Here is a 19,383-nt window from a genome sequence, read left to right on the forward strand (position 1 = left end):
ATTGACTTCTTGGTTTAGCAGCTTATTTCTGTACCTGGGTGTCTATCAGGGTTGGGCCCTTATCCAGAGTTTCATACTGTTATATCAGGTAGGAACACACTTCAAAAAACAATGTAATCTTTATTGCACCAGACCTGACTGACAAAATCACATATGGACTACACAATGATATCGACGCTCTGGTGAAACTGATGTTTCAGATTCCTAGGGTTCACGTACTCACAGTGTCACTTGATTTAAATGACGAATATGATTATTGTCATCCATAATTATGATGTTTTTAAGTCTGGAAGAATGGTTTCTCTCTGTTGCTCACAGGGTCCAGCTTCAGAGAGCAGAGTTCCCTCCACACAGCTATCAGTCCAGGACAAGTGAGCCTTTAATGGAGAGAGAAGGTAGTGGAGTCCTGCCCCCTGGTCCAAGGTAAGGGTTAAATAGTTAATAACACAGACCTGAGCCCCAAAATTGCTCTCACTATAGACACACACATTTTGAGAGAGGATTGTTAGATGTGTTTTGCATCATAATTTTAAGAGATCTGGAAAGATAAAAGTGCATCAATGAAAGGCAGTAGAGACATTATTGCAAAGAAACACAGTGGAACATGAAGAGAATTCTGTTTGCTCTGTCTGCTATATTTGGATAACAGTGTCAGCTAAATGACTAAATATAAATTAATGTCATGTAAATTTCATGTAAAGCCTAAATCCCTGTAGAATGTCACTGATCATCTAAGGATTTTTTTGTACGTATTATTTGATGTAGAAGTTTATCATTTTGTTCAAATGTCTCTGATGAGCAATCATTCCTTTAACTTAGCACTAGTGCATTCTTTGTGTTTAGTGCAGTCAGCATAAACAAAATACTAACCGCATTAAACACAATATGCTGAATTAGTGAACTTATAATGATGATGTAAATAGGGTTATGCTCGTGATCATTTGTACGTTGAAAACACTCAATTATTATGAGTGCAGAGTGTCAGAATTATAACATAATTTTTATCCAGTGTTTGGCAAGGAGCACAGACATCTGTAACCACATACAGTCACTATGTCTCCGCAATAGTAAAGATTGCATTTATTATGTGAAGGACACACTCATTGTCACCATTTAAGGAATTCTACAACCTTAGACATTCAGCATGTTCTGAACGAGAGGGCCGCTTGCCCTGACTTCCATGTAACAGTAGGTCTCGTTGTAACATGGAAAGTTTGAGCAGCTCTACAGAAAGAATCTATTTTGAAAAAAATGCTTCAGATGGTTCATTTTGTCAAAAAGGTTCATTTTTAGACACGAACAGCACATGCAGAACTGAGCCGCTAAATGTTCTTTCCCAAACACATGGTCCCGCTCCTCAGGGGGGACTCATAAGAGAGCAGCAGCAGAGGGGCTGTAGGCTGGGTGAGGCCCTGTATCAGGGCAGCACTGTGTTTGTGTTATCCATGTGTGGTCCCTGTCCAACACATCTCTGCTCTTCCTCACTTTACAACCCGGTCAGATTTCAAACAGTCTGGTGTCTCACTCGCGCTGGTCCAAAGTCAGACGGAGTGTGTCTATCACCATGTGCTCTTCATGATGATTAACCGAGCTGGAGAGGTGATCAGATAAATGCATAAATGAAAGGCAACAGGTCATTTCTGCCAGGAAACACTGGAACATAAAGACCCTTCTGTTTGCTCTGTCTGCTACGTTTGTGCTTTAAACCTACATCCTGGTATAAAGTCAGTGAGCATTTATGGAGCCAAAGCAGGTTCACTTCTGGTAAAATACTCTTTGGAAATAGTGAAGCCCTGTGATGCTTTCCAGCAGGTGTCTAATCATATGATAATATATCGAGCTTGTTTTTCCTTTAGCCGCTTTGCTGCTTTAGCACTGATTAAATGTGCATTCCTGTGTCTGCAGTGAGCTGCCAGAGCTCCAGTCCATCTCTGCAGTGTGTGAGCAGATGAGCCAACAGAGACTCGACCAGCAGGTAAATGACTTCACTCATTCACCTGAGTCTGCCTGTACCTGGAGTCACTCTGTCACCTCAGTCTTTACCTGAAGTCCCGGATTCACATCAGTGTATCCAGGTTTTCCATATTCTTCTAACTGTGACCTGTACTGTATTCTTGTGTCTGTCAGCCTATATTCATTCATTCATTTGACTTTGTAGTCCTCTTATTTACTGACTGGCTGGATTGTCTGTCCTTTAGCCCCTCACTCTTCTGAAGCTGTCTGTCCAGTACAAAGCCATTCACCTGCCTGTGTCACATACTCACTCATTCATCTGACTTCACTGAAACAGCTGTAACATTTCTCCAGCTAATATTCCGAATTGCATTTTCTACAATGATTTCTTCATCTTCATATATTCTTTTCATTCTGTATTCCTAAGGCAGTGGCGTGCGGTGGATTTTTCACTTACGCAAGCAGAAGTCAGCCCCCCCCAACACACATACACACAGATATCCACACACACAGATATCCACACACACAGATATCCATACACACAGATATCCACATACATGGTGCCTGAAGTGGTCCAACAGCCAAAAAAAAAGAAAATTAAAATCAAACATACCATTTTATTGCCATCCAGCATAACTGTACTGCTCTCTGGAATTTGTAGTCTGTCCAACATGGTGCAGCTGTCTGTCTCATGGTTTTTTACTGTCTGTCTTTCCTGTCTTGAAAGTAAAGTGCCTCTCCTGTGTCTTGCTGCACCCTGCCTAACCAAGGGAAAACAAAATACTGAGATTATTTATTTTGATTGACAGCAAACTTTACTATACAGGAACACACTCAATACATCATTTTTGTGGTAATCTTCAAAATGCTTACCATTTGATGTAGGACCCTGGACTTTCCTTCCTGCACATATTGTGTCTGTCAAACTTACTGACCTGCACACTGCCTGACCAAGCGAAATAGAGTGGGGCCAGTCTTTAAAATAGAAAAAATGAAGGCACACTGAAAATGTTTTGTTTTACATAGCTTTAAAACGTTTGTGAATATGTCAATTGAAAAAATATTAAATAGGGTAGCCTTATCCAAATAAATGACTACACATACACATACCAATAACGTATAGAAGTCGCTCCACAATACACCCCGATTCGTCTTCTTCACACATTTTATGAACGGGACAATAAAATGCATTAAATGCATAAATGATTACTTGAAAAATCACCTTGTAATTTGCTCCATTCAGTTAATGGAATGAAAGGACAGACCGTGATCTTAATTGCGCAAGTGCAATTTTTACACTAGCTAGGTAGCTAATGTAGCCTACAGTGTGAACTGTGGCCTCAATCTCAATTTTGCGATACGTAGTCCAAACGTTACCAACACTGAAAGCAAATACATGAGTCGCCATATATAGCTTTGTTCAATCCAGTGAAAAGGCTATTAAAATTGTCTAGTGGATGACAGTCTCTACCAGTGGACCGTTTCAAACATTTTACTGCCCACCGCTGTAGGACACAAATACCCAAATACACAACTGATCTCAGAACAGGGCAAGCAGTTTCAAGAACGCTTGCCTTTCCTATGTTTCTGATGTTAGCTGTAAAACATCAACTGTAGAGAGTTCAGTGGACACGTCGCTAAAAGTAGCATGCTAGTTGGCTAGTTATCCCACAGCGTCAGGGGACGGTCGCAATACGCAAGTGCAAGTGTGTTTTTTCAAACTTTTAATGCAAAACTGATCTCAGGACAGGGCAAGCGATTTAAAAACCGCTTGCTTTCGCTTACTTTTTTCAACGGGACACATGACGTCAGCTGAACAGACCGGCCGTTGAGTTTAGTGAGCTGTAGGCAAGCACAGCTTATTCTCTGCAGAAAAGCACAGCGAAACAGGGCAAAAACGCCACAAGAGGGCAGTGAGTGGGCGGTGGGAGAAATGAATTAAAATAGACAGTAGTACATCGTGTATTGTACGTATATTGCGTAGAAAATTATCACTCCTAAGAGATATACCTTTTGACATTTATTTTAGCGTAGGAAAGAAAAGGTGCTTGCCTTGTCTGCACTGACGGCACGCGACTGTCTTAAGCTCTGGTTTAACTGCTGTCTTTATTTCTCTGCAGTCCATGATTGTAGATTCCTCACCCCTGTGTTCCAAGGATCAGGAGCTGGAAGCAGAAAATAGTAAGATGTTTTTCACTATATTTTTCTTGCAAATCAAAAAGGGCCATCTAAATAGAGTCATCTCACCAGTTTACCTCACCCACACCATCACTATCTACAGACACACCACTGCTGTTTAATACCACAGCCTACTGACACACCACTGCTGTTTAATACCACAGCCTACTGACACACCGCTGCTGTTTAATACCACAGCCTACTGACACACCACTGCTGTTTAATACCACAGCCTACTGACACACCGCTGCTGTTTAATACCACAGCCTACTGACACACCACTGCTGTTTAATACCACAGCCTACTGACACACCACTGCTGTTTAATACCACAGCCTACAGACACACTGCTGCTGTTTAATACCACTGCTGTTTAATACCACAGCCTACAGACACACCACTGCTGTTTAATACCACAGCCTACAGACACACCACTGCTGTTTAATACCACAGCCTACAGACACACCACTGCTGTTTAATACCACAGCCTACTGACACACCGCTGCTGTTTAATACCACAGCCTACAGACACACCACTGCTGTTTCATACCACAGCCTACTGACACACCACTGCTGTTTAATACCACAGCCTACTGACACACCACTGCTGTTTAATACCACAGCCTACTGACACACCGCTGCTGTTTAATACCACAGCCTACAGACACACCACTGCTGTTTCATACCACAGCCTACAGACACACCGCTGCTGTTTAATACCACAGCCTACTGACACACTGCTGCTGTTTAACACATTAATACTCTCATGCCCTTCAGCAACAGTCTGTTCTGAAAATTCCTCCATTTTTGTGCAGAAGTCCAAGAGAAACTGAAATCCAGTCTGAAGAAGAGGTTTGAGTGCATATTTGAAGGGGTTGCTACATCAGGAAAACATACCCTCCTCAACAATATTTACACAGAGCTCTACATCGTAGAGGGGGACAGTGAGAGGGTCAATAATGAACACGAGGTGTGGCAGATTGAGACAGCATCCAGGACACAGACCACACAAGACACTCCAATCAAGTGCAATGACATCTTTAAGCCTTTACCTGGACAAAAGACACCTATCAGAACTGTGCTGATGAAGGGGATTGCTGGCATTGGAAAAACAGTCTCTGTGCAGAAGTTCATTCTCGACTGGGCAGAAGGAAAAACCAATCAGGGTATTCGTTTCGTGTTTGTTCTTCCTTTTCGGGAGCTGAACTTGATTAAAGAACAATACAGTCTGCTTGGGCTTCTGCATGTCTTCCACCCTGAAACGAGAGGGATTGAAAACATCGAGTCTGATGATGACAAAGTTTTGTTCATCTTTGATGGTCTGGATGAAAGCAGATTTCCCTTCAATTTCCAGCAGAACGAGATGCTGTCTGATGTAAGAAAGGCATCTTCAGTGGATGTGCTGCTGACAAACCTCATTAAGGGGAATCTGCTTCCCTCTGCTCTCCTCTGGATCACCTCCCGGCCAGCAGCAGCCAATCAGATCCCTCCCGAATACATCCACCGTGTGACAGAGGTACAAGGTTTCAATGACTCACAGAAGGAGGAGTACTTCAGGAAGAGATTCAGTGAGGAGAACAAGGCCAGAAGAATTATCTCTCACTTGAAATCAAGCAGGAGTCTCCACATCATGTGTCACCTGCCAGTCTTCTGTTGGATTTCTGCAACTGTTCTGGAGAGACTGTTGGGTGAAGCTGACTGTGGAGAAATCCTTAAAACTCTGACTGGAATGTACACACACTTCCTGCTCATTCAGTCCAGCATCAAGAATCAGAAATATCAGGGAAGAGAGGAGACAGATCCACAAAAGCTTCTGGAGCTGAATAAAGACATGATTCTGAAACTGGGTCAGCTGGCTTTTCAACACCTGGAAAAGAGCAATCTCATGTTCTATGAAGAGGACCTGAGAAAGTGTGGCATTGATGTCACTGAAGCATCAGTGTACTCTGGGGTGTGCACAGAAATCTTTAAAGAGGAGTCTGTGCTGTATCAGAAGAAAGTGTACTGCTTTGTGCATCTGAGCATCCTGGAGTATCTGGCTGCTTTTTATGTGTTTCACTCATATGCAAGCAAGAATGTAAAGGCATTGAAGTCCATTTTTGGTAAGAAGCGTATATGCAATAAATCATTATTCTATGTCTTATACAAGGCAGCTGTTCAGATGGCCTTGGCGCTCTGCCACCTTATTGTTTTTGTTTTCCTTAAACTGCTCCCCACCCGTTCTCCGCCCACCTGATTGCCTGCACACCTGCTTCCCATCCCCTCGTCAGCCCTGCCCTATATCTTCCCTGCTTTTCCCTGTCCTGTTGCTAGTTCGTCACAGTGTGTTTCTCCTGTTTCGTCCCCGCTGTTTGCTTCTGTCTGCGTGTTTCTCGTTTTTGACCCTGCTCGTATCCAGACCTCGTTTTTGCCTGCCGCCTTGCCACGTTCGCCTGATTGCCTGCCTGTCCAGTTCCCGACCCTGCCTGCTCCGGTTCCCGATCCTCATTCTGTCCACGGACTGCCTTCCGGTTTTCGACCCTGCCCGTTTCTGATTTCCGATTTGCCTGACGATTTCATTAAAGACGCTTGGAACCCAAAGCTCCTGTGGTCCTTGCTTGAGCCTTGACACTTGGAGAGTAAGAATGGACACCTGGATGTTTTCCTGCGATTCCTTCTTGGCCTCTCACTGGATTCCAATCAGAACCTTCTCAAAGGCCTTCTGACAAAGACAGGAAGTAACTCAGAGAGCATCCAAAAAACAGTCCAGTACATAAAGAGTTTGGAGAGGGACGATTCCTCTCCAGAGAGGTGCATGAATCTGCTCCACTGTCTGGCTGAACTGAACGATCATTCACTTATGAAGGAGGTCCAAAAGTACCTGAGCTCAGAAAATGCTTCTGGTGAAAAGATTTCACCGACACACTGCTCTGCCCTGGCCTATATGCTCCTGATGTCAGAGGAGGTGCTGGATGAGTTTGCCCTGAGGAAATACAACACCTCAGACGAGGGGCGCAGGAGACTGGTTCCAGCTGTGAGGTGCTGCAGAAAGGCTCTGTGAGTATTAACACGAGTATCACCTTTCTAATGTACCATGGCTATCGTAAAAACATGTATGTTAGAGTATGATACTGTATATTATTGTAGATATCTGTAGTTGTTCTTTAGGCATTGAGGGGTAATAAGTGTTGTTTTTATGTGTCATCTGTATTGTGATTGGCTGATGAACACGTTTAAATGTAATGCATATTCCTGCTGGCTTTATTGCCTGGCCTCTCTCGAAAGGGAGGCTCCTAACTGCCTGGGTAAATAAAGGTTAATAATAATAAGAAACACACAATTTACACAGAAACAAATAATAAAAAACAGAGTTGACTGTGGATCCAGTGGACAGGGATCCAGTGCACATCATGTTTTCTGCATTTTCCTCCTGTGTCACAGCTCTCTCTCTCTCCCTCTCTCTCTCTCTCTGTCTCTCTCCTTCTCTCTCTCTCTCTCTCTCTCTCTCTCTCTCTCTCTCTCTCTCTCTCTCTCTCTCTCTCTCTCTCACTCCACTCCCTGACGACACAGACTCACTTTTACAGAGTCAAGCACCTTCATCTTGCCCAGGTGCACCAACTCCTTTTGCTTCATGCAGGGCGGGGTCGACTTCTCCTCAATCCTCCCAGTATCCCCTCCAACATCACAAACACACACACGCACATGCACAGACAGGCACACGCGCGCACACACACACACACACACACACACACACACACACGTAACAAACACATAAACAGAAGATGCATAGATTTTTTCTATGTATTTTCTTTGATGCAGGATTCAGGAGTGAGAGCGCTCTCTGCTGGACTGGAGGATCCACACTGTAAACTACAGAGACTGGGGTGAGGAATGTAATAATGTAGTCATCTCCTGATCCGGAGCAATGGCACAGATAATCAACAAAATGTTACTTTAATGTTTTTGTGTAATTACCATTTAAATGAACAAATAACTTTATTTATGAAATAACATGCTCTGAGAAAGATATATGCATATGCATAAGAAATATGCACAATACAATGAATCCAAATGCACCTTTGCTTATTTCCATTTGAGTGGCTGGTGAGTGTTAGACTGAGCCCTTCCCCCAACCCTCCCATGTGACAGGAAGGGTCCAGCTGCAGCTGTACTTCACTGGGTGCCTGGCGTGGGTTCGAACCTCTTTCCTATTGGCTCCCAACATCCCTGCACAATACCTGTCGTTGTTTAAAACTTACCTTAAACATGAAATCTAGCTTGTGAAGTGTCATAATTTTGAAGCTGATGGAGTTATTACAACAACAGCATTATATGTTATTATGACAGATACACAGACACATTCGAGCATGCCCTGGAGAGCTTTATCATGATGGAAAGATCATATTTTCATTATATTTATAATATAGATGAAATTCACTTGATAAAATCACCCGTGTGAGCAGTGTGTATGTTTATTAGTGAATTAATCCAGCTTTTACAATCAGAAATCAAGTTATTGGTTAAAAAAATCTTTTAAGTTTCAGGTTGGGCTATTCAACTCATTTTATGTATAGTTCACATTTGTATAAATATTCAGTTTGAATATATATACACCCACACTGGGTATTTGATTCCCTGGTGTGGCTGGCTTCACTCTGCTGCAGCAGCAGTCTCTGACCTGGATGCAGTGTCTTGTGTTGAAGGTGAAGGGCTGTCTGGCAGGTCCAGCTCAGTAGTTCTGGCTTAGACAGGCTCAGATCAGTGGGATTCAGCAGGAACCTCGCCTACACTACAGCAGCAGAGTGTAACCTTTGCCTGTGTGTCCCCTGCAGTCTGTAAACAGAGACCTGCACTGCAGGCACTGGGAGGTTTCAAACTGCTAATGATTCCCCTCTTTAGAGGCAGGTGAAAAAACTCAAGATTAAAACACCTGTTTCTAATACAGTGATGGGTTACATTTTAGAGTAAAGGAGAACATGAGCATTATTAATATTTAATAAGTTTCATTCATGGTGATAGAGGGAAATATTGCTGTAAGACAGCCATGCCATGGGGGAAGATTAGGTACGGTGCTGTTAGTGGATTCAGCCTTTGCCCACCTGTCCTCAGTGGAAATTAGATATGCCTAAACAAAAAATAAATTATGAAAAGGGAGAGAATTTAAATCAGAAAAATGTGGCACAACTGAGTCTTTCAATATATAATAAAATATAATCCCTTATATATAAAAACGGGAGAATAAGACCGTACAAGGGACCTGAAATCGGGGTCAGTAAAGCAGATCGGATCTCCTCAAGGTAAAGTCACCCCTAAGGGACTGATTTCCAGCCTACCCACAGTGCATGAATGCAGGGTCAGAGAGCAAATATGAAACCAGAAACACATAGCTAATCACAGTTTCAGGTGCCGGTCACAATTTCAGTGCATGTCTTTTAGAGTCTTGTGTGGGAGTAAGCTTGCGTAGAGGACTACGCAAACTCTCAAACTAAACTATAATATGCTCAGTAACAGCTTTTTTATTGACATTTTTGATTGTTGTATTTAAATTGCGAATAGTTTTCATTTCATAACACAAGAATGACTGTTAACTATAAGAACAAGCATAGTCATTAACTTGACAGATGAAATTTTGAGACAATTATTTATTCTTTTCATTTTTTATTTAGCCATCTGTTACTGTTTTTTTTGTTTTGCAATGTATTGTTTATTTTTGTGGTTTATTGTCCTAGCAACTACAGTGTACTCTGCTTAAGGAGTACTGATACAGGTATACAAACACACAGTCATAAAAAATACTTTATATTAACTGTATATTAATACTTTTTAAAAACTTGTTCTCTGCCAGTTGTCCCCCACCGGGACTAAGTCAAGTTTGAAAAGATCAGGGGCTAAGTCAAATTTGCCTGGGGCTTGTCTTTTTATTTTTTTTGAAGGGAGATCGGCATCGGTAGGTTGGGGAGGTTAAGGCTACCTGTCAGTGCTCCGCCTCCTTAGCTGTCGTGCTTTTGTTTTCCTTGTGTTTTCCTGCCCCGCTCCCCGCCCCGGTCTCCGCCCGCCTGATTGCCTGCACACCTGCTTCCCATCCCCTCGTCAGCCTTGCCCTATATGTTCCCTGCTTTTCCCTGTCCGGTTGCTAGTTCGTCACAGTGTGTTTCTCCTGTTTCGTCCCCGCCGTTTGCTTTTTGCTTCTATCTGCCTGTTTCCCGTTTTTCGACCCTGCTTGTACCCTGACCTCGTTTTTGCCTGCCTCCTTGCCTCGTTCGCCTGATTGCCTGCCTGTCCGGTTCCCGACCTTGCCTGCTCCGATTTCCCGATCCTTGCTCTGTCCACGGACTGTCTCCCGGTTTTCGACCCTGCTTGTTTTCTGATTAGCGATCTGCCTGACGATTCCGTTAAAGTCGCTTGGAACCCGAAGCTCCCGTGGTCCGCGCCTGAGTCCCTGCCTGAGCCCCAACACTACCTTTCTAATAAATAAATATTATCACACACACATTCTAAGGTTATTATGCTACTTATCTTTACACAGTCTGTCTGTTGCTTTGCTATAAACATCTCCTTTTTCAAGGCGAAAATATTTGGGGCTGGGCTTAAAATATTTGGGGCTATAGCCCCGAATGATCGGACTTAATGACATCACTATTTTAGACAAACGGCCGTGTGCACATGCTGATTGTTCAGATGAGATTTACAGGAGACAGTTTAAATTCCAGAATCAGGCCGGTACAGTAACAGCAATCCAGCAAAAATGCTATAAAATACTCTAGAACAAGGTTGGACTTATTCCAATGTGTATGTTACCTCTTCTGGGTAGACACAAATCAGTTGTCAGTCATTTCAAAGACTGAAAATTATTGACCTCCAATAGTAGTTGTGAGAAATATAGATTCTGAAGTGTCAAGTTCGTGAACCCTGCATCCAGCATTAGTGGTACAAAGCTGTTGATATACACAGTAGATGTTAAGACTAAGACTCTGGAGGACAAATGTTTGTGGTACTCCTTTCCAAACTCTGTAACCAGCCCATGGCCACTCACCCAGTGACTCCCCTGTGATCTTTCCCTCACAGAATGGGATTGCATACAAGGGTATACAGTGCTGGCCAAAAGTATTGGCACCCCTGCAATTCTGTCAGATAATGCTCAATTTCTCCCAGAAAATGATTGCAATTACAAATGTTTTGGTAGTAATATCTTCATTTATTTTGCTTGCAATAAAAAAACACAAAAGAGAAAGAAAAAAAAGTCAAATCAAGTATCAATTTACACAAAACTCCAAAAATGGGCTGGACAAAAGTATTGGCACCCTTTGAAAAATCATGTGATGCTTCTCTAATTTGTGTAATTAACAGCACCTGTTACTTACCTGTGACACATAACAGGTGGTGGCAATCACTAAATCACACTTGCAGCCAGTTAAAATGGATTAAAGTTGACTCAACCTCTGTCCTGTGTCCTTGTGTGTACCACATTGAGTATGGAGAAAAGAAAGAAGACCAAAGAACTGTCTGAGGACTTGAGAAGCAAAATTGTGAGGAAGCATGGGCAATCTCAAGGCTACAAGTCCATCTCCAAAGACCTGAATGTTCCTGTGTCTACCGTGCGCAGTGTCATCAATAGGTATAAAGCCCATGGCACTGTGGCTAACCTCCCTAGATGTGGACGGAAAAGAAAAATTGACGAGAGATTTCAACGAAAGATTGTGCGGATGGTGGATAAAGAACCTCGACTAACATCCAGACAAGTTCAAGCTGTCCTGCAGTCCGAGGGTACAACAGTGTCAACCCGTACTATCCGTCGGTGTCTGAATGAAAAGGGACTCTATGGTAGGATACCCAGGAAGACTCCACTTCTGACCCAGAGACATAAAAAAGCCAGGCTGGAGTTTGCTAAAACTTACCTGAGAAAGCCAAAAACATTTTGGAAGAATGTTCTCTGGTCAGATGAGACAAAAGTAGAGCTTTTTGGGAAAAGGCATCAACGTAGAGTTTACAGGAAAAAAAACGAGGCCTTCAAAGAAAAGAACACGGTCCCCACAGTCAAACATGGCGGAGGTTCCCTGATGTTTTGGGGTTGCTTTGCTGCCTCTGGCACTGGACTGCTTGACCGTGTGCATGGCATTATGAAGTCTGAAGACTACCAACAAATTTTGCAGCGTAATGTAGGGCCCAGTGTGAGAAAGCTGGGTCTCCCTCAGAGGTCATGGGTCTTCCAGCAGGACAATGACCCAAAGCACACTTCAAAAAGCACTAGAAAATGGTTTGAGGGAAAGCACTGGAGACTTCTAAAGTGGCCAGCAATGAGTCCAGACCTGAATCCCATAGAACACTTGTGGAGAGATCTGAAAATGGCAGTTTGGAGAAGGCACCCTTCAAATCTCAGGGAGCTGGAGCAGTTTGCCAAAGAAGAATGGTCTAAAATTCCAGCAGAGCATTGTAAGAAACTCATTGATGGATACCGGAAGCGGTTGTTCGCAGTTATTTTGTCCAAAGGTTGTGCTACCAAGTATTAGGCTGAGGGTGCCAATACTTTTGTCCGGTCCATTTTTGGAGTTTTGTGTTAAATGATAATTGATTTAATTTTTTTTTCATTGTCTTTTGTGTTTTTTCATTGCAAGCAAAATAAATGAAGATATTACTACCAAAACATTTGTAATTGCAATCATTTTCTGGGAGAAATTGAGCATTATCTGACAGAATTGCAGGGGTGCCAATACTTTTGGCCAGCACTGTATGTGCACATTTAAACTGCATACTGAGCCACCTGGTACTGGCAGTGTCTAGCATTCATACTGTCATTGCACAGAGCTGGGCTGCTGCCAGTAATGTTTAAGATTAGGTAGCACCAGACCTCCCAGTGGTTTTGCATTAGGGATTGTTTGGGTGTAAAATCTTCTGTGTCACTCTTTTCCATCTACCCTACCAAATAAATCTGTGATTAACGAGTGAGTTAAACATGGTTTTGGGCTACAAAAGTGAGTCTGGAAGAGCAACAGGAGTCTGGGGAGTAGATTCATCATAACTGACTCTACTGTGTCCATTAATATAAGGAGCAGCATGGACTAGCATGTCAGATCACCCTAATCTTAAATATCAGCTTTGTGAGTGTGTCATACTACCCTTAGGAATTCACCTGGGGAATAATCAGCGTATTCATGGCAAATTCTTCTATGTTGTTAACGTTTACCGTGAAGCCTAAAGTAGAATCCAAAGTTCCATGGAATGTCATTGGTTTAGATGTTGAATTTAAATGATCTCATACGTATGAGAGGACATTGACAGCTTATGTGCCCTCTCCCCTCCGAACTGTCTCTTAGTATTTATGCTGGAGCTTTTACACTGAGGGGGTTAGAAGCAGGAAAGAGGGAATCCCTGCCTTGGGACCCTTTCTTACCGGAATGGTTGGGAGAAGCTGTCATTTACTGCTAGCTGTGATTGTGGGGAAGAGTACCGAAGCGGAATGAACTTGATAAAATTCAGACTAAATCCAAGTGTTTGTAATGTTTTAAAAAGAAATGGTGAAGATGCAGGGCCCAGTGCCTTTTCAGCATGCAGTGCTAGTGCCACACATGCTACAGGCTGGGATGTAACATTAAGGAGCCTACGGATATTAGCACCCGCTGGGGGATGGGGGGTCCTGGCCAACCTGCCCACCCCTCCACCCCGCTGGAAGGAGGCCAGTTTGTTCTGCTGTTGCTCCCAGTCGCTGTCGGCAGCTGATGGAGCTGGTTTTGAGCTCGGACTGTAGGGCTCAGCCTGTGCTTGGAACAGGCGTCTTTACTGTCTGAGTCCCGTAAATGTCTCCTCTTATAATACCTTTGTTTCAGGAGCTTTAAATTCCTCTCCACTCTTTCTGATAAAGAAGAGTGAATAGCGTCTTAGCTTCATTGAGCTGGGCTAAACTGGCAGCAGATGATTTCCCTTAGTGTTGCTGTTCCAGTCATCATCTCTTCTTTATTCATGTAACCCCTGGGTCCGTGCACTGGAGATTAAACTGTGTGCATTTTTTACTGCATTATTATATTCATAATTAGTAAAAGAACAGTGATGATAATGGAGGTATTGTCCTGTGGAAACAGATTTAATTAAATATAGCAGCAGGGCATGTTCTCTTTGCATACAATGCACTCTCATCTGGTTGGTCAAGAAGTGACCAGATGTGATGACTAGACCAATTAGAGGAGAGTGCACATTGTATGCATCATGTCATGTGCTTTATCTAATTACCGTATTGATCAGTTTAACTTAATATTTGTCAGTCATGCTTGTTGTTAATTTTTTGACAGTAAAATGACATTTTTTCAAGGGTCCCACCATCATGCATGAATATTATTATTGTTCTCCATGTACTGAGTGTCAGATATTCTGGTCATTTCTCCTGCTTTTCCTCCAGAGCTGTGACAGTGAAGAGCTCTTCTCTCCTTCTCTCTGCAGGCTGTCAGGCTGTCTAGTCACAGAGAGAGGCTGTGCTTCTCTGGCTTCAGCTCTACGTTCAAACCCCTCACACCTGAGAGAGCTGGATCTGAGCTATAACCACCCAGGAGACTCAGGAGAGAGAGCGCTCTCTGCTGGAGTGGAGGACCCCAGCTTTAAACTGGAGACACTGCTGTAAGCAGAGTTCTGCTCCTTTGTGTGTGTAGATGTCTGGTGTGTTAATGGAAAACCTAGTGAGATGTGTAAGATGGTGCCCAGTGTTCTCATCTGATCAGTAGAGTCCTGGCAGTGTGTGGAGCTCTCCCATTGTTACAGAGCTCTGAGTTTCCACACTGCACGTCATAGGCAGAAAGTCTGTGTCTCTCAGTCTCTGTTCTTCTGTTCCTACAGTGTGGACCATGGAGGAGAGATTAGGCTCAAAGCAGGACTGAGGAAATGTAAGATACACACACACACACACAAACAGACACAAACACACGAACAGAAACACCACACTCAAGCTCACATGTACACGAACAAACAGACACACACACACACACAAACACATGAACAGACATATACGCATACATAACAACACATTATGACGAGAACAGGCCATTCGGCCCAGCTAAGCTCGCTGTGACAATTAAAGAGTATCCAAAACTGCATCAAGGCTGGACTTGAACACAGCCAACTACTTGACCTGGCAACCTATTCCATGTATTGATAACTCTTTGTGTAAAATAATATTTTCTTATATCAGTGTGGAACTTACTCTTAACTAGTTTCCATTCATGTCCCCTTGTTCTACAGACTGATCTCACCCTAAAAAAATGTATTGTAGTTCACCTTATTGAGTCCTTTTTATAAATTTTAAAAACGTCTATTAAACCACCCCTAAATCTCCTCTCACCAAGTCTAAATAGGTTAAGTAACTTGAGTCTTTCCTCATAGCTTTTATATTTCATGCCAGGAACTAATGTAGTTGCCCTTCTTTGATATGTGTATGTTACATATGTGTATCTGTGTGTGTGCGCACGCACGTGCATGTGTGTGTGTGCATGTGTGTGCATGCATGTATGTGTGAGTATATGTGTGTGGGCATGTGTGTGTGTGTATATGTGTGTGTATCTGTATGTGTGTGAGTGCGTGCACGCGCGTGTGTGTGTTTGTATCTGTATGTATGTGTGTGGGTGTGTGTGTGTTTGTGGGCGCGTGTGTATGTATGCGTGTGTGTGTGTGTGTGTGTGCTTGTGTGTATGTGTATGCGTATCTGTATGTGTGTGTGAGTGTGTGTGTATCTGTATGTGTGTGTGTGTGTGTGTGTGTGTGTGTGTGTGTGTGTGTATGATGCTGATCTCCTGGTTCTGATGCAGTAGATTGTGTTGGAGATCTTGCCTCTTCTAACCTCCCTCCTGTCTGCAGATGCCTGCCAGCTCACACTGGACCCCAACACAGCACACAGAGAGCTGTCTCTATCTGAGGGGGACAGGAAGGTGACACACACACACACAGAGCTGTCTCTATCTGAGGGGGCCAGGAAGGTGACACACACACCGGAGAGAGAGCAGCCATATCCTGATCACCCAGAGAGATTTGCCTCCGTACCGCAGGTGCTGTGCAGAGAGGGCCTGTCTGGGACTCGCTGTTACTGGGAGGCTGAGTGGAGTGGGGGGGCTGAGATTGCAGTGGCGTATAAAGGAATCGGCAGGAAAGGAGGATGGGGTTCTAACAGTGAGTTTGGATGCAATGATCAGTCCTGGAGGCTGCGCTGCAGAGATGTCGGGTTCTCTGCTCTGCACAATAATAACCGCACTTCCATACCCGCCCCCTCCTCCCCCTCCCGCTCCAGCAGAGTAGGAATGTATCTGGACTGGCCGGCCGGCACTCTGTCCTTCTACAGGGTCTCCTCTGACACTCCGACCCACCTGCACACTTTCCTCACCACATTCACTCAACCCCTCTATCCTGGGTTTACACTTTGGGTTGGCACAGTGTCCCTGTGCATGCTGGGATAGATCCCTGTATCCTGGAGGAGTGCATGGGATGTTGTTCACTGTGGTCATGACTTCATAAATCTCCACATTAATACTGACAGTGTGCAAATACTGGAGGGCGCTCTCATCCACTCCATACTGAATAGGATTTAGTTACTGTGATTTATTCCAATATTGTAAACGAGTGATTTATTTTAATGTTTTGTAATAACATGTTTTATAAAGCACTTGATCATGTTACTTTCATTCCAGTTTGAATCTGTTTTTGCATAATATTAAATCAACATAAATGATTTAAATTAAAGGAAAATAATACCTTACTTAAAATTTAAACTTAAACCCTAACTTTTGTAATATTAGTATGATATGCTGAAATACAGATGTATGTGTGCATACAGAACATTTGTATGTTGTGTTTTGTGGGAGAGGGAGGGGTTAAAAATGTCATTTAAATATTCAGCTGTTTGTATTTAATCACTTCTGACTTGTTTGCTAGAGATGAAAGACCAGTGACACACACAGGCACACACACAGATACACACACATACTCACAAGCACACACACATGCACATACACAGATACACACACATACTCACAAGCGCACACACACACACACACAGATACACACATATACTCACACACACACACACACACACACAGAGCTGTCTCTATCTGAGGGGGCCAGGAAGGTGACACACACACCGGAGAGAGAGCAGCCATATCCTGATCACCCAGAGAGATTTGCCTCCGTACCGCAGGTGCTGTGCAGAGAGGGCCTGTCTGGGACTCGCTGTTACTGGGAGGCTGAGTGGAGTGGGGGGGCTGAGATTGCAGTGGCGTATAAAGGAATCGGCAGGAAAGGAGGATGGGGTTCTAACAGTGAGTTTGGATGCAATGATCAGTCCTGGAGGCTGCGCTGCAGAGATGTCGGGTTCTCTGCTCTGCACAATAATAACCGCACTTCCATACCCGCCCCCTCCTCCCCCTCCCGCTCCAGCAGAGTAGGAATGTATCTGGACTGGCCGGCCGGCACTCTGTCCTTCTACAGGGTCTCCTCTGACACTCCGACCCACCTGCACACTTTCCTCACCACATTCACTCAACCCCTCTATCCTGGGTTTACACTTTGGGTTGGCACAGTGTCCCTGTGCATGCTGGGATAGATCCCTGTATCCTGGAGGAGTGCATGGGATGTTGTTCACTGTGGTCATGACTTCATAAATCTCCACATTAATACTGACAGTGTGCAAATACTGGAGGGCGCTCTCATCCACTCCATACTGAATAGGATTTAGTTACTGTGATTTATTCCAATATTGTAAACGAGTGATTTATTTTAATGTTTTGTAATAACATGTTTTATAAAGCACTTGATCATGTTACTTTCATTCCAGTTTGAATCTGTTTTTGCATAATATTAAATCAACATAAATGATTTAAATTAAAGGAAAATAATACCTTACTTAAAATTTAAACTTAAACCCTAACTTTTGTAATATTAGTATGATATGCTGAAATACAGATGTATGTGTGCATACAGAACATTTGTATGTTGTGTTTTGTGGGAGAGGGAGGGGTTAAAAATGTCATTTAAATATTCAGCTGTTTGTATTTAATCACTTCTGACTTGTTTGCTAGAGATGAAAGACCAGTGACACACACAGGCACACACACAGATACACACACATACTCACAAGCACACACACATGCACATACACAGATACACACACATACTCACAAGCGCACACACACACACACACAGATACACACATATACTCACACACACACACACACACACACACAGATACACACACATACACACACACGCACACGCACACACACACACACACACACATACTCACATCACGCACACACAGATACACACAAACACATACTCACAAACGCACACACACACACACACACACACACACAGACGGACACATTCTCCCTCTCTCTCTCTTTCTCCCTCACTCCCCCCTCTCTCTCTCCCTCTCTCCATTTCTCTTTCTCTCTCTCTCCTTCTCTCCCTCTCTCTCTGTCTCTCTCTCTCCATCTCTCCCCCCCTTTCTCCATCTCTCCCCCTCTCTCCCTCCATCTCTCTCCTTCTCTCCCCCCCTCTCCCTCCATCTCTCTCTCTCTCTCCACCTTTCAATTCAATTCAATTCAAAATGCTTTATTGGCATGACATATTTTAAAATATATATTGCCAAAGCATGATAATAACAACAATTAGTCATAACAATAACAGTTGATAGTACAAAAAAAAACCCATAACTAAAAAAACAGTACAGTAAAATTAGATTGAAGAGTCTCTCATTCTGTGGCAGGTATACACAGCTCCATCTGTGCTGATGAAGTCCGGTTCCTCTCCGGTCCTGGCGTTCAGATCTCCACAGATCAGCACATTTCCCTGGGCCTGGAAATGGCAGATCTCCTGTTCTAAATTAGTGAACATATATTCATTAAAATAAGGAGATTCTGAGGGAGGGATGTAAATGGCACATAGGAAAATAATACTTTTTGTGGAGATGCTTCCTTCCTTCATTTTTAACCAGATGTGGAATTCCTCTTTTTTGACAATTTCTATTGATTGTATTAGATTTGATTTAAACCAAATTAATATACCCCCTGAGTCCTTGCCTTGCATGACTTTAATATGTTTAATTTAGTTAGGGTTTCTGCTTTTCAGACCAAATGCTGAAGAGTTTAGGCCCTGGATGTTCCACATGGAAATACTAAGTGATTTCATTTTTGTTTTTGCAGATTTTTACATTTTTCCTTTTTTTAAGATGAGCCAAACTCTGTTTATGAGAAAATTATGTTCAGTAAAGTGATAACAGGCAATAATAACAATAATTAGGCCTATTATT

General features: G+C 43.1%; 1 protein-coding gene across 1 annotated transcript; it reads left to right on the forward strand.

The window, feature by feature from the left end:
* Positions 1-4,076: 4,076 nt before the first annotated feature.
* On the forward strand, positions 4,077-17,690 carry LOC118781860 (protein NLRC3-like). The gene is given in 10 exon segments (XM_036534984.1): positions 4,077-4,134; positions 4,946-6,285; positions 6,733-7,166; positions 7,719-7,776; positions 7,929-7,993; positions 14,538-14,711; positions 14,928-14,974; positions 15,942-16,060; positions 16,130-16,501; positions 17,176-17,690. Coding segments are annotated over 10 exon segments (3,168 nt in total). The 3' UTR covers positions 17,677-17,690.
* The last annotated feature ends 1,693 nt before the right edge of the window (positions 17,691-19,383 follow it).

The sequence above is a fragment of the Megalops cyprinoides genome, chromosome 1 (assembly GCF_013368585.1).
Source record: "Megalops cyprinoides isolate fMegCyp1 chromosome 1, fMegCyp1.pri, whole genome shotgun sequence".
Lineage (NCBI taxonomy): Eukaryota > Metazoa > Chordata > Actinopteri > Elopiformes > Megalopidae > Megalops > Megalops cyprinoides.